The sequence below is a fragment of the Engystomops pustulosus genome, chromosome 2, assembly GCF_040894005.1.
Source record: "Engystomops pustulosus chromosome 2, aEngPut4.maternal, whole genome shotgun sequence".
NCBI lineage: Eukaryota > Metazoa > Chordata > Amphibia > Anura > Leptodactylidae > Engystomops > Engystomops pustulosus.
Window position 1 is genome coordinate 57,846,501 of NC_092412.1, and position 15,047 is coordinate 57,861,547.

The following is a 15,047-nucleotide window of genomic DNA, read 5'->3' on the forward strand; positions in this document are numbered from 1 at the left end:
ATTCATTACTTATCTAAGGTGGTTGCAAAAACAGATTTAAGACTCTAAGAGAGAACCATCTAAAAAACGGTACAGATATAATGTTCTTTACTATGTAAAAGGATAATGAGTACAAAACGCTGCATTTTTCAATAATTCTAAGCATAGTTTGCTAACAGGATGGCTGAATTTAATTCCAGAACATTTCCATTGTTGAACACTAGATGGCAGCAGTAGCTATGTATATTCAGGGGGTAGCACGTGGGTTATTTTCAGTCTGTATTACGTTTTGGCAGCATGCAGCACTATTCATGCTATCAAACACATGATAACTTTATACACCATAGAAAAAAGATACCATAAACCAGATTTCAACAGAGCTTATTCTGATGGCCATGCTGCAGATATGTTTTATGGTGTTTAGAATCAAGGGCTTGATGAACTAAACTTACATGGATCCGTACAGAGTCGGACTGGGGAGCCTGGGGCCCACCAGAGAAATTGATTCTGGGGGCCCACCATACCGCTGCCTAGAAATATTCATTATTTCACAGGAGTTCACGGCGGCTGCAGTTTGCTTAGCACTAACTTCCCAATAAAAATAACTAACTATAACACTTCAACTCCTTTGTATGTTTTCTGCAGCACATAAGACTAGGCAACTACATTATAGGAATAGTCTAGGACTAGGTAGTTAGTCAGTAATTACAGTTATCAGACTCAAAAGTGGGATTCAGACGCAAGACGACTTCTGCCTTTTTTTCCTTATCACTGGAGAATTTTCACCAGATACCTTCATCTCTCTGTGGTACTAAAAATATCACCGTCACTACAGCACAATGTCACCTGGATAACAATGTCTCACTCTGTGCTCCTAAATAATATTTACCACTCACAACACAACAGACCGCACTGTGCCCCCCACCAATACCAAATATACCCCCATAAAAAAACATACTGTGCCCTCTCCATAAATGAAATATTACATTGAGCTCCTTAGTGTATTACAAGACTCCAGTGGGCCCCAGTGCGAACTTCGAATCAGGGCTCCCATATACCTAAACACTCACTGCTGGCCCTATCCCGTACATTATACTTTAAAATACACATATTTCATATATATACTCCACAGACATAAGCATACATACACAATAACACGCATAAACACATATTAACACAGCGTCATATATGCTCTACAAACGCTATATTTAAGCTACACATACAAATATACACCATATATAAGAAACACTGAAATACTGAAATACAGTTGAACATAAATATATAGATACCCACATACCTGTACAATACTAATAACATTGCAGTAACGAATACAACATATATGGAAATATATACCAGCTGTGAAAAACTGCACATTACTATACAGCACCAAAAAATGACTGCACTATAGGGCTGCCCCTAAAAACACCAGTCACTTTCATAGAAAATGATGTGGAAAATCCACATATACTGCCATACTGCAGTATGGCACAATATGGTAGGATCAGTCAGACAACCTAGGGTTAAAGTACCCTAGGCAGTCTGAAAAATAGTAAAAAAAATTGATTAAAATATCTAAAAATGTAAATACCCCCCTTCCCCTAGAACTGCTTAAATATAGATAAGCAGTAAAAATCATAAACATGTTAGGTATCAGCGTGTCCAGAAATGTCTGATATAATAACGGTTATTCTTTGTGTTCAACCCCTAATGGAAAATAGCACCCAAAGTCAAAAATGCCACTTTTTTGCCATTTTGAAAAATATACAAAATTCAATAAAAAGTGATGAAAAGGCTGTACAGTCCTCAAAATGGTAGCTATGAAAACGCCATCAAAAGTCGCAAAAAAATTACACCACACACAGCTCCATACACCGAAGTATGTCCTACTGCTGCTGATTGTTTCCCTCATGAGTATTCCTTCCCCTTGCCCTCCTGCTACTGTATGAAAACCCCCTAGACCCTACACACTTCTGGTAATGTCCCCCCTACACACTTTTAATAGCCTGCACACACTTATTATACATTAACGGCCCTCTGCACACTTATTAGTGGTAATAGTAGTTTAGGTATAGCCCCATTCATTAATAGCGTTAGGAAGTCCCCAGACCCCATACACACACAAGTTATAATTGAAAAAAAATAAACTGTAATACTCACTGCACGCGATCATTCCATCCTTCCTCCCGGCTTCTCCTCTGTGCACGGAGTAAGGCGTCCAGCGCAGGCAGCATAGTGACGTCACACGCTGCCAGCGCTGGGACGCCTTCTTCACGTCCAGTGCGCTTCTGACAGAGCAGTGAAGTGTTTGCACGGCACTTCCTGCTCTGTCCCGGCTCACAGCAGCATCGGAGCGCAGCTCCGATGCGTGTCTGCAACAAGGTGCCGGAAGTAGACGGCGGCCTCAGATAGCGGGCCTTCTACCCAGCGGCATATTTATGACAGGGGGCCCGGACCGAGACATTCATTATATTACTGTCCCGGTCCGGGCCCATACCTGCCAATGGGCCCAATCATGGTTGCGACCGCGATCGTTACTGAGGGCGACCCTGCTGTCAGGGCCCTCAGATGGGGATGGAGGGACCTGCTGTAGCAGAGGTATCGGGGGCCCACCGGAGGATTCATCGGTGCTCCGGCGGGCCAGTCCGAGCCTGGATCCGTATAATGCGAGTAGTTACAGATGTGGATTTAATCAAATAAATCCACATTATCTGATAGATATATGTCTTGGAGGGTTCCCTGCTGTAGTGAGCTGGTCTCTTGGTTATGGAAGATGTAGAGCGAATGCAATTTCAGTAATGCAGTCTTACTTTATTATCACTGGCTCAGTATCTCCTGTGACACACCATGGCAGATGTTACGGCTATAAAAACAGTTGTCTCACCACACTAGGGGTTTCTTTACATATTCTATAGAGCAGAGTGAAAAGCCTGATTGTCCACCTCCATACATTATTAAGGTGGGCACAGTGAAGACCATTTACAGAAGCAGCTAATGGTGCTAGTCTTATTCCTGGAATATCCAACTCCAAAAGCTGTTACAATACAGCCTGGTGTTGAAAAAGAATTAAAAGGAAACATACCTAACCTGTCCCATTAAGTTCAGTGCCTGGATGCAGTGATATGCCTTTGAACACAAGGTACAGGATAACAAGGGAGATGCTGCTGGAATCGGCCAGCCAGTAATAACTGAGGGGGGTTACATTTTACCTATTTGAACACTATACTGTGTTACATGACTTTTAAAGGAAATCTGACATCAATATCAAGCATGTATAAACCAGGGGTACTTTCTTTTAGATCCAGGCACTGTGACTGTGGTTATCTTCTTAGATTTGTTATCAATGGCTTCATTCCTTCTAAAATCGACTTTTCAAATAATTCTAATGAGCCAGACGGCGTCTCCTGCGCCTTCAGTACTTCCCCCATCCTTCTGCCTGATGTAATCTCACTTCAGCCCTTTAGGTTTATTAGCATGATTGGTCAAGTTGATTTTAGAAGGCGTGAGGCCGATATAAGAAGATTACTACAGTCACGGTGCCTGGATCTATGAGTAAGGCTACATTCACACAATGTATGCCCGCCGTACCGCAGTACGGCGGGCATACATCGGCGCTGCGGAGAGGAGCAGGGGATGAGCGCTGCTCACCCCCGCCCCTCTCCATAGGAAGATACAGCGCGCGGCGCCGTATCACGGGAAAAGATAGGACATGTCCTATCTTTTCCCGGGCTACAGAGCGGTACGGTGCCGCACGTGTGCTGCACCGTACCGCTCCCGTACAGGGCCGTGAGCCCATAGCGATGTATGGGGGACGTATATCGGCTGTACATACGTCGGCCGTATATACGTCCCCCATACATGTGTGTGAATGTAGCCTAAGTGTCGCTGGTTTATCTATTCTTGATTTTGATGGTGGATCTCCTGTAACTTGGACAACCCATTTGAACTATTTAACCAGCTTCAGTTAGGCCCAGTTTACTACTCGGTTATCGCTTCAGTTATTTGCATCGGTTATTGTGAGATAAAACTAGGCAAACACACGAAATAGGTAAAAGGCTTGCCATTATACATATTGTTACCTCCCCATTTTGTCTCTCCATAACTGATGCAAATAACTTAAGACATAACTGACATGTGATCTGGGCCTAAGGCACATAAACCTTTGCAATATTGGCCCACAAACAATGGGCCTGTGGTCCGTTGTCTGCAGCCTGTGTGTCATCAGTGTGTGAGGTCCACATGCCTGCTGAGGACACTAGAAGGTTAGTAAGTCTGCTTGCTGTTACAATCTTGCCAGTAGTTCGAGGTTCAGGCAGTGTCAAAGTTTTTGCTTACATGAATAGAAGTATACAAGCAGTCACTACATTTCTACAAGGTTAGAACAGTTCAGTAATGGCTCTGGTAATCGTTACAGAACCCCTGCCTTATTTTCTTGCTCATTTTACTGAAAAATTGATTGTCAGTTTCTAGTCAATCATTGTTAAATACAAGGCAAAGAGGAACGTTAATATTCCACCAATAATTTATATCATTTTAGACATTAACAGTCTAAAATAGTATATAAAAAATATATAAAAGTGTATATAAAACTTATGCTTAACTGAAAAAAAATAACAAAAGAAACATAGAACCACTTTATTCCCCTTTAAACCATTGGAGTATTGTCCAAAGACACAGAAATTAAGGAGCCAGGCACTGGATTATTTTATTACCACCACATGATATGGGTATAATCCTGCAGTCATTCCTAATGTAAGTTGTTCAATGGGGCCCTATGATTTATACAAACTCCTTTATCTAGTCGTCTTATGATTTGGTGATCAGCTGGTTCAAGATTATTAGGCACCAATAAAATTATGGTCCTCCTTTATCCAAAGTATAGCAAACTTTACTATGTGCCGTTTGCCCCCGGTGTGTGCAGTGCAGTGGTGCACGTTCTTCATGAACCTGGTGCCCCCTGCACTTCTCGGGATGTGTACATCCACTTTCTTTTTGGTGCGTCTTCAACATAGAGCGTGTGACACAATTCTGTCGCGTTGCGGTAATAAATGTGGCACACGGTCCAACTCTGCATCCGAACGCCCCTTTATGTGCATTATGCAGCATAGTGCAGGCAGTTTGCAAGTTCTTTCTAGTGCAAAGTCCGACAGAAAACTAAAGTAAAGGCTTTAATAAATGTGGGCTTATATCTTTTAATACCAATATTTTTTCACATTCTTATACAACTAGATTGAAGAAATTGGATGGGGAGGTGTTGGTGGATGGACAGGACAGGGAGGCTCTCGATTGGGAACTAAAAGGTAAAGTTTTTTTTATATTCTGCAATTGCTTACACGATTATAAACAATATAATGTTGTATCAAAAATATCCAGGTTATTATTTTATTGCCACCTTGAAATGTCCTGAAACTAATAGGGGGTTTTGAAGTTTTGGAGCCACATTTATAATTCGTTTAGTTGTTGATTTAATCTTTGCCTTTGCTCTTTTTATGATCCTCTCTGTGTGTTATCGTAGGGTGCTGCCTAAGAAATACCTTGAAGAAATTAGTGCCAACATAAGCAACTTCAACATTCATGGACTAATCATTATTGGGGGGTTTGAGGTTAGTTGTAATATTATACTTAACATTACAGAACACAGTCAATCTTTAGACTGGTATAATGCACATAGTGAGGTCACAAAACTGGAATAATAAACAGTGAGGTTACAATACAGTAATCAAGATCACAATATATCACTATACAGGTATAGTGCACATAGAGTGTTATTCTGATTACTGTACTGTGACATCATTATAGATATATAATCCACACAATGATGTCACTGTACGGTAATCAGGATCACCGTCTAGCATTATACACATATAATGCTCATAGTGATGTCACAGTACAGTAATGAGGATCACATTCTTTTATTATACACATATAATGCATATAGTGATGTCACAGTACAGTAATCAGGATCACGTTCTAGCATTATACACATATAATGCTCATAGTGATGTCACAGTACAGTAATCAAGATCACAGTATATGTGCACTATACCTGTATAGTGATATACTGTGATTTTGGTTACTGTACTGTGACATCACTATGAGCATTATATGTGTATAATGCTAGAACGTGATCCTGATTACTGTACAGTGACATCTCTGTGTGCATTATATATCTATAATGATGTCACAGTACAGTAATCAGAATAACACTCTATGTGCACTATACCTGTATAGTGATAGAGTGTTATTCTGATTACTGTACTGTGACATCATTATAGATATATAATGCACACAGAGATGTCACAGTACAGTAATCAGGATCACGGTCAACCCTTATACAAGTATAACACACTCAGTGATGTCACCGTACAGGAATCAGGGTCACAGTCTATCATTATTACAGGTATAATGCACACAGTAATGTCAAAGTACAATAGTCAGCATTGCAGTCTATCATTCTAGGCATATAATGCACATAGTGATGTCACAGTACAGCAGTCAGGGTCACAGTCGCTGTTCAGGAAATATGCTCATTATGAAGTCACAGTGCTGTATCCATGTTCACATACCAACGTTATACAGGGATAACGCACATAGTGAGGTCACAGTAGATGGTTAATAAACATGAAAACCTTAGATTTTTTTTCAAATGTGCTTTTCCACTGCTGTAATCCTTAAAATAGACAATCCATATAAATTTCGTGAGGTTCGACTTACTGGCTTCTCTGCCATTCATCGATGCAGATTGATGAATATAGAGGATTTATTTTAAGGATTGGCGATTGGTTTTATTAAATTGGCGATTGGTTTTCATTAAATCTCTCAGACTCTAAAGAAACTATTACATCCCTATGAATCATTTAGAAATTCCACTGACCATATGTGAGAACCAGATTTCATTTTGCAAATACTTCCACCTGTTCCTCTATGTCTTCCTAATAAAAGCATTTATCCTGCAGGCATTTACAGGCAGCCTGGAGCTGATGGAAGGACGTTCCAAGTATGAAGAGCTGTGTATACCATTCGTTGTTATCCCAGCCACAGTCTCCAACAATGTACCAGGATCTGACTTCAGCATTGGGGCCGATACAGCCCTAAACACGATTACTACAGTATGTACTTGTCTTGGCACTGTATTGCCATTTACACTTTTACATCTATACATCTATTAAAAGTTCTGTTCCAGTTTCTTGATAAGTAAAGTGGAGCCTCCTGTCTTTTACCTCCTCAGCCATAAAATGGAGGCAGATGGAGGGTCATGTGATCTTAACTGTCTATGAGCAATCGCCCTACCAGGACCTTAATCTAATATTTATGACTATTATAATAAGGTCCTCACAAGACGATTTCTCATGAACAATAAGAGACATTTTACATATCTAGGAAGCAGTGCAGACCTTTTAACAGATGTATATTGGTAAATTACCTAATATTCTGCTTCCCACACATTACCACAAAAAAACAGGAGGAAAGGTGGTCATCAAAATCATGCAAAATAAACCAGATGCACTTACTTATAGATCCAGGCACCGAGACGGTAATAATCTTATAGTTATTATCCATGGCCTGTCTACTTCTAAAATCAACTTTTTAAATTATGCTAATGAGTCTGAGGGGCTACCCTAGCCTCTCTGTGATGTGGCTTTACAGGCTGTCAAACTTATGCAGAGCAGGAAGTTGTCAAGTCCCCGTTGTATTTTAATACCAACAACTTATACTCTGTAACATATATAAATGTATCTGTCAGCGAACATGAACCCCTCTATAAAAATGTCATCTATTTTAGACGTGTGATCGGATCAAGCAGTCAGCTGCTGGGACAAAGAGAAGAGTGTTCATCATTGAGACTATGGGAGGATACTGCGGATATTTAGCTACCATGGCAGGCTTTGCTGCAGGAGCAGATGCTGCATACATCTATGAAGAGCCATTTTCTATACACGATTTACAGGTACGTCAAGGTCAATAAAGAATTCTGCACATTTTGTGTTCTATGTTGTCACCAATATGTTGCACTAGACTTTCTAGATTCTAGTTTTGGACTCCAATTCCAATAAAGATTTCAATACAATTTTCTCTTGTGACATCAGATGTTTTGCTCATATTGGACAAGGGGGCGGTAACTTATTATCATATTGCACACAAAGACACACCCCGAGATTAAATAAATTGCTCCCTTGGCTAGTATGAGCAGAACATTTAAATATAAAGCTTTAAGTTTTATAACTTTTGAAAATGTTTTTCAAAATATTTTTTTTCTTTTTAAATATACAAACAACAATTTGGTAAACTCATAGGTAAGCCATTCATCACTTAGTACTTGGTATTATGTCCTCTTTAAACCATATAGAAAAACTGATGATTGTGAGCAAAAGGCCAATTGCCCATGTCCCATGTGTGCTCAGTATATGAAATATAGTGTATTATTTCATAATTATATGATTTATATGATTTTTTTAACAGACAAATGTTGAACATCTTACAGAAAAAATGAAAACTACAGTGAAAAGAGGTTTAGTTTTAAGGTATGTCATTTCTGAACTTTTAGAATTGGAGAGGCGCGTCACTTTATCAGCATGTTTCAGGTTTTGTCTGAAGTATTTATCCACATACCGTATAGAATAATAGCTGTATATCATAGGGGCACAAACTAGATGTCATTATTGGGGTCTAAATGTTTTATACTGGTTGGAGAACTGTCCCCAAAGGATGTCCCAAGCCTAACCTTGGCAAGTGCTTATTCAGATGTCTGTGATTCCTATACCAAGCCCCTAGCATATACATAGGGAGAAAAGCAAACTGCTACAGGGCTTCTCTGCCAGCAGCATGGACAGTGAGATAGTAAGGCTTTTATTAATGTGAATAAAAAATACATTGTAAACATTGTGTTATGTATTAAATTATTAACTTTGTCTTTCTGTCATTGAAGGAATGAAAAGTGCAGTGATAACTACTCCACCGATTTTATATTCAACTTGTATTCAGAGGAAGGAAGAGGCATCTTTGACTGTAGGAAAAATGTTCTGGGTCACATGCAACAGGTGAGAAGGTTGCGATGCGTGCTGACATAAACAATGAATATCATAATACAGGCGGTCCCCTACTTAAGGACACCCGACTTACAGACAACCCATAGTTACAGACGGACCCCTCTGCCCCATGTGACCTTTGGTGAAGCTCTCTGGATGCTTTACTATAGTCCCAGATTGCAACGATCAGCTGTAAGGTGTCTGTAATGAAGCTTTATTGATAATTCTTGGTCCAATTACACCAAAAATTTTGAAACTCCAATTGTCACTGGGGCAAAAGAAAAAAAAATTGTCTAGAACTTCCATTATAAAATATACAGTTTCAACTTACATACAAATTCAACTTAAGAACAAACCTCCAGACCCTATCTTGTATGTAACCCGGGGACTGCCTGTACTGTATTGTCAACGTAGACTTTTTAAATAACTGATTCTTTTTCTTGATTTTTATATACCATTGCAATAATTGAACATAGGCTATATTCTCCAGGGGGGTGGCTATATTCTAAAGGAGTCTAGCTATATACTACTGGGAGCTGGCTGGCTATATACTAGAGGGAACTGGCAGGCTATATACTGGGGGGGGGGGGCTGGCAGGCGATGTACTACAGGGGGCTGGCAGGCTATATACTACAGGGGCTGGCAGGCTATATACTACAGGCAAACTAAAGCAAACTCACTCCAGAAGTTCAATGAGGATCTCTGAATGATCCAATGTTGTCCTTAATGACTGATGATGATGCATATAAGAAGACTGATCAGAGATGCAGCCAAGGAGCCTATGATCCCTCTGGATGAACTACAGAGATCTACTGCTGAGGTGGGAGAGTCTGAACATAGGACAACAAACATTCGTACACTGCACAAATCTGCCCTTTATGGGAGAGTGGCAAGAAGAAAGCAATTTCTCGGATATCCATAAAAAGTCTTGTTTAAAGTTTGCCACAAGCCACCTGGGAGACCCCAAACATGTAGAAGGTGCTCTGGTCACATGTAAACAAAACCCAACTGTTTGGCTACAATGCCAAACAATGTGTTTGGCGTAAAAGCAGCACAGCTCATCACCCTGAACACACCATACCCACTGTCACACATGGCGGTGGCAGCATCATGGTTTGGGCTTTTCTTCAGCAGGGAGAGGGGAGATGGAAAAAGTTGATGGCAAGATGAATGGAGCCAAATACAGGACCATTCTGGAAGAAAACCTGTTGGAGTCTGCAAAAGACCTGAGACTGAGATGGAGATTTATCTTCTAACAAGACAATGATCCCAAACATAAAGCCAAATCTTCAATGGAAGGTCCTCAAATAAAAGTATTCCAGGTATTAGAATGGCTGTGTCACAGTCCAGAACTGAATCCAATGGAGAATCTGCTGTTCACAATTTCTCTCCATCCAACCTTACTGAGCTCCAGCTGTTTTCCAAGGAAGAATTGGCAAGAATTTCAGTCTGTCGATGTGTAAAACTGATAGAGACCTGATACCCCAAGCGACTTGGAGCTTTAATTGCAGCAAAATGTGGTGCTACAAAGTGTTAACTTAAGGGGCCGAATATTTTCAGTTTATTATTTTTTACAAGCGTTTAAAATATCTGATAAATTTTGTTCCACTTCACAATTGTGTCCCACTTGTGGTTGATTCTTCAACCAAAAATTTAGCATGGCTGAATACTTTCGCAAGGCACTGTGTGTGTGTATATGTATATTGATGTGGAAACTCTAATTTCACTGCTGTTATAGTGTCAAAGACCTTTTGAGGTTAAAGGAAACCTTTGACTTTTAAAATTAGACTTATAACCCACAAATACCTCGCAACAGCTCAGGGTGAGCTGATGCCGGACCATATTTTGACTACCGCTGTATTCCGGAAAAAAAAGTGTTTTAGCGGTATATTCAAGTCCCCCTTCGCACACCATGCGCGCGACCGTCCAAAGCCGCAGTCTTTCGCGCGGTCGCACTGGAAGCTGCACCATGTTGCATGAGCGAGTGTGCCCGACAGCTTGGTGATGTCACCGGCTCTCCGGCACCTCATAATAATGCGCACAAACGGTCACGCGCATGGTGCGCACCGTGATATCCTGGTGCACCGAAGGGGGACTTGAATATACCACTAAAAACACTTTTTCACAGAATACAGCGGTTTCTGCTACTAGTCAAGATATGGTCCGGCATCAGCTCACCCTGAGCTGTTGCAAGGTATTTGTGGGTTATAAGTCTAATTTTAAAGTGGTAGGTTTCCTTTAAGCACCAAAATGCTCCAGTTATTTGAAAATTTTGTCCTTAAACTTTATTTGAGAAATTCCAATCAATCCATAAAATATATCCAGCACAGGTACAGGGTACAGGTAACCTCACCAACGCGTTTTAAGCGCAACCGCTTATATAATAGAAACAAAAAAACTACAGAAACATACAAATATCTTGGATTATGCACAACGTAATGGCTGTAAACATAATAGCATTCACACTTTGCTGTCGGGGCTAATGCAATTAGACACGTAAAAGCCGAGTAATAAATTCCACAAGACTTCAATACAACTTGATTGATGTCATAAGCTCTGTACATAAAAGCTACGTAATTGCAACAGTACAGTATCAGACATGGGATCTTTCTCTTCTTTCAGGGGGGCACTCCTACACCATTTGATAGGAACTTTGGCACAAAAATGGGTGCAAAAGCTGTACTGTGGATGACTGGGAAAGTGAAGGAGTGTTCCAGACATGGTATGTGTGTCCTTAAATTATATCTGGTTTCTTCTCTCCCGGACGGTTCTGCTCACTTAGCGTCTTTTCTTGCAGGTCGTATATTTGCTAATACTGCTGACTCAGCTTGTTTGTTGGGGATGAGGAAAAGAAGTCTTGTGTTCCAGCCCCTGGTGGATCTGAAAAGTGAAACTGATTTTGAGTATGATTTCAATAATTTTTTCATCCAATTGTCATACATTTTTCCTGTACTTCCTGGTAAACATTTCATAATCTATGCTGTATTGTGAGACACTCCTGTTCCCCTATCTAAATGTAGTGCCATGCAGAGCACCCACATTGCCTCTCTATTACCTGTCTCCGGCAGTACAATAGAGAATGATCAGGCAGAACACAGGGTTACAACTTAGTCCATTCTCTTGGCAGAATGGGGGACCCCTTTGTCGTGATTGGTGATTATGAAGATATACCTTGTAGTTAGGGGGTAACTTTGAACCTTGGGCTTTCTCCTTTTCACCAAAAATATGTCTGTATGGTCAAAATATACATCTAAAAAGGCCTTGATAAGCCAGTAGAATTTCATTTATTGAAACAGACTCCCATGCTTAGAAATATAGTAATTGTTAAAGGGGTTGGCTAATGGGGGGTCATGTCCATAGATGTAGGGTCACGTGATCTCTTACTGTCCATGACCAATTTACCTTCCAGGACCTTATGACAGAGATCACTTGACCCTACATCTGCTGCCATTTTATTGACAGGAATGGCAGCTGATGAGTTAAAATACATTTTCTGAACCAAGAGGCTTTATACATATCAGCAGTGCAGAACTTTTAATAGATGTATATTGGTAAATTACCTAATATCCTGCCCCCAGACTTACACATGTTACAATAAACATGAGGTAAAGTGGCCAACCCCTTTAACGTATGTTTCTGACACATCATCTATGAGCAGTAATAGCCTGACTACACCAAAGTAAAGACAGTCTGCAGTTGGCAACATGGCCACAAAATACACGTTATTCTAATTGAAATGTATATTCTTTGTTTTCAGTCATCGTCTTCCTAAGCAGCAGTGGTGGTTAAAACTTCGTCCCCTCCTTAAAATCCTGGCCAAATACAACATCAGCCTGGACACGACCGAAGCGGCGCATTTGGAACACATCACCAGGAAGAGATCTGGGGAGTCTAATATCTAGATAGAAGATCAAATACTCAGCGGGGGTCACCTAAACCTCTGATTTATGGCCAGGAGTGTACCTGTTACCTGTACATAGTGGTGGATATAAGCCGTGGTCTTTATTCTGCTTATTTATTGTTACAGTGCCTATCATGGCCATTACTGATACCTACAAGACATTACTAGACGCCTATTTATGGCCATTACTGATGCCTACAAGACGCCATTACAAGACGCCAATTATGGCCATTAATGATACCTGCAAGACGCCTATTATGGCCATTAACTGGGCTGCTAATGACATACAGAACATCAGAAGCAATATACTCATATAAGAATACCCACACACATAGCTGAAGGCCAAACAATTGTCCTCATTTTATATAGAAGGAGAAAGTTATATATTTGCTTCCGGACAGTTAAGGCTACCCTAATGTTTTCAGGAATCATGGCGTATTGTTTCTCTCCAGACATCCGACTAAGCTCCTAGACATTGGATTATCTGCAGAATTATCCAGTTCCTATAGTCGTCATCACATGCCCCTTTCAATGCAGAATTTTGCATGACCATCCCCCACTGTGTGTAGATTATGGGTACACTTTAATGCAGTGTCTCATGTATTTCATGTGACATTATTTATAGTATTTTTATTCACAGCATATTTTCTGTAGAGTGACTATTGTAGAGTACACTACACAACATGTTACTTTCCAGTCAAATCAGAAGTATGGTGGGTCATTGTACATCACCGCAAATAGCACATCTATATAACTAATGATGAGAGTAATGGTAGACACAAGTGAAATAAAATGCCAGTAACTCATCATATACTGTAATGTAATCATGTTGTTCCACAACAAGGAATGGGTTATAAATCACAAGTGGAATTCTTGTTTAGTATAAATAAATCTAAGATTACAAGAAAACTAACGTTGTCATTTATGGTAGGTGATCATTTTCATATGAATAAAATGCAATGTATGTCTGCTCTACTCTCAAAACTCTATAAGGCCTTGTGCAAAGAAACTTTGGGTCATAATCAAGTCAAAGCAGGCAGAAATTTGTGCCAGAATTAGTGCCATTTACAACTAATATGCCAATGGAGTCAATTAACCCATTTGTCCATAAAATATAACTTTTATCAGTATGTTTAAAATATTATTGTGCATTGTATCCAAAAGCGATAAGCTAAGTATGACTAGTTTGTGGATTTGCTATGAGTCTGCCTATACCCCTCACTTATTTCTCGACTAGCTGATATTTAGTGTGAAATATAAAGTCTTGTCAATATAATTATAGTGATAGAGAGGAGATTGTTGTTTTAGTTTCTGATGCTCACTGGTTTTCCTCCCGAGGTGACCCACACTCAGAATCCACTTCAAAGTGAGTGCGGGCCGTCTCCATGACAGGGAGGAAAGCCAGTGAACACCAAAAACTAAAATAACAATCTCCTCCCTACCACTATAATAATATGGACAAGACTTTATATGGCAACTTCACAAACTAATCCTTTTAAGCTTATTAATTTTGGATACAATGAATAACACTAATAAAAATTATAATTTAGGAACACATGGGTTTATTGGCCCCACTGGGGTAATGGTTATAAATTCTGTTAGGTGACTAACTCAGTCCCAAGTTGGTCCTGTAACTTTTCTATAGAATTAGTGCAAGTTTCTAGTAATAATATCGGTTTGGACATAACTGACTCTACCCGCTCTTGCTTTTCCTCACCCCCTTTGGAATAAAATATACCCCTTTGTGTCTGGATTGTGTACTCTGTATTATGCAACTGTATGGCCTCATGCACTCCAACATGTGCAAAAACAGAGTTTTCTGTTGGATGGATATGGGGGGGGGGGGGGGTGAGAATTCCTCCACATAGGAATCTGAGCGGTGCAACACAAAAATGGTCAGGAATATGACTTACTCTATCTTTTGCAGTGCAGGCGCACAGCTCTGTCGCAGTGTGATGAGACACGATGATCTCACCGCACGGTGCACTATAGACCTCTATGGCTACCGTGAGTTAGCAGCCTTTTTTTGCAGCTAGCTCGCGGTTGTCGTATGCTTGGGGTCTTAGGGTATCTGCACACGTTGCGATTTGCTGCAAAGATTTTGTGGTAAATATGCAAAGTAATACAGTAGTATTTAAGTGAAT

General features: G+C 40.2%; 1 protein-coding gene across 2 annotated transcripts in view; it reads left to right on the plus strand.

Moving 5' to 3' along the window:
* PFKM (phosphofructokinase, muscle) overlaps window positions 1-14,656 on the plus strand; it is a 55,219-nt gene extending 40,563 nt beyond the window's left edge. For both annotated transcript variants that reach the window (XM_072134735.1, XM_072134734.1), the window contains exons 16-24: window positions 5,206-5,276; window positions 5,492-5,579; window positions 6,933-7,085; window positions 7,760-7,924; window positions 8,437-8,498; window positions 8,903-9,014; window positions 11,625-11,724; window positions 11,800-11,905; window positions 12,760-14,656. In XM_072134735.1, coding sequence (XP_071990836.1) covers window positions 5,206-5,276; window positions 5,492-5,579; window positions 6,933-7,085; window positions 7,760-7,924; window positions 8,437-8,498; window positions 8,903-9,014; window positions 11,625-11,724; window positions 11,800-11,905; window positions 12,760-12,904 — 1,002 coding nt within the window. In that variant the 3' untranslated portion in view covers window positions 12,905-14,656. The remainder of the gene's footprint in view (window positions 1-5,205; window positions 5,277-5,491; window positions 5,580-6,932; window positions 7,086-7,759; window positions 7,925-8,436; window positions 8,499-8,902; window positions 9,015-11,624; window positions 11,725-11,799; window positions 11,906-12,759) is intronic.
* The last annotated feature ends 391 nt before the right edge of the window (window positions 14,657-15,047 follow it).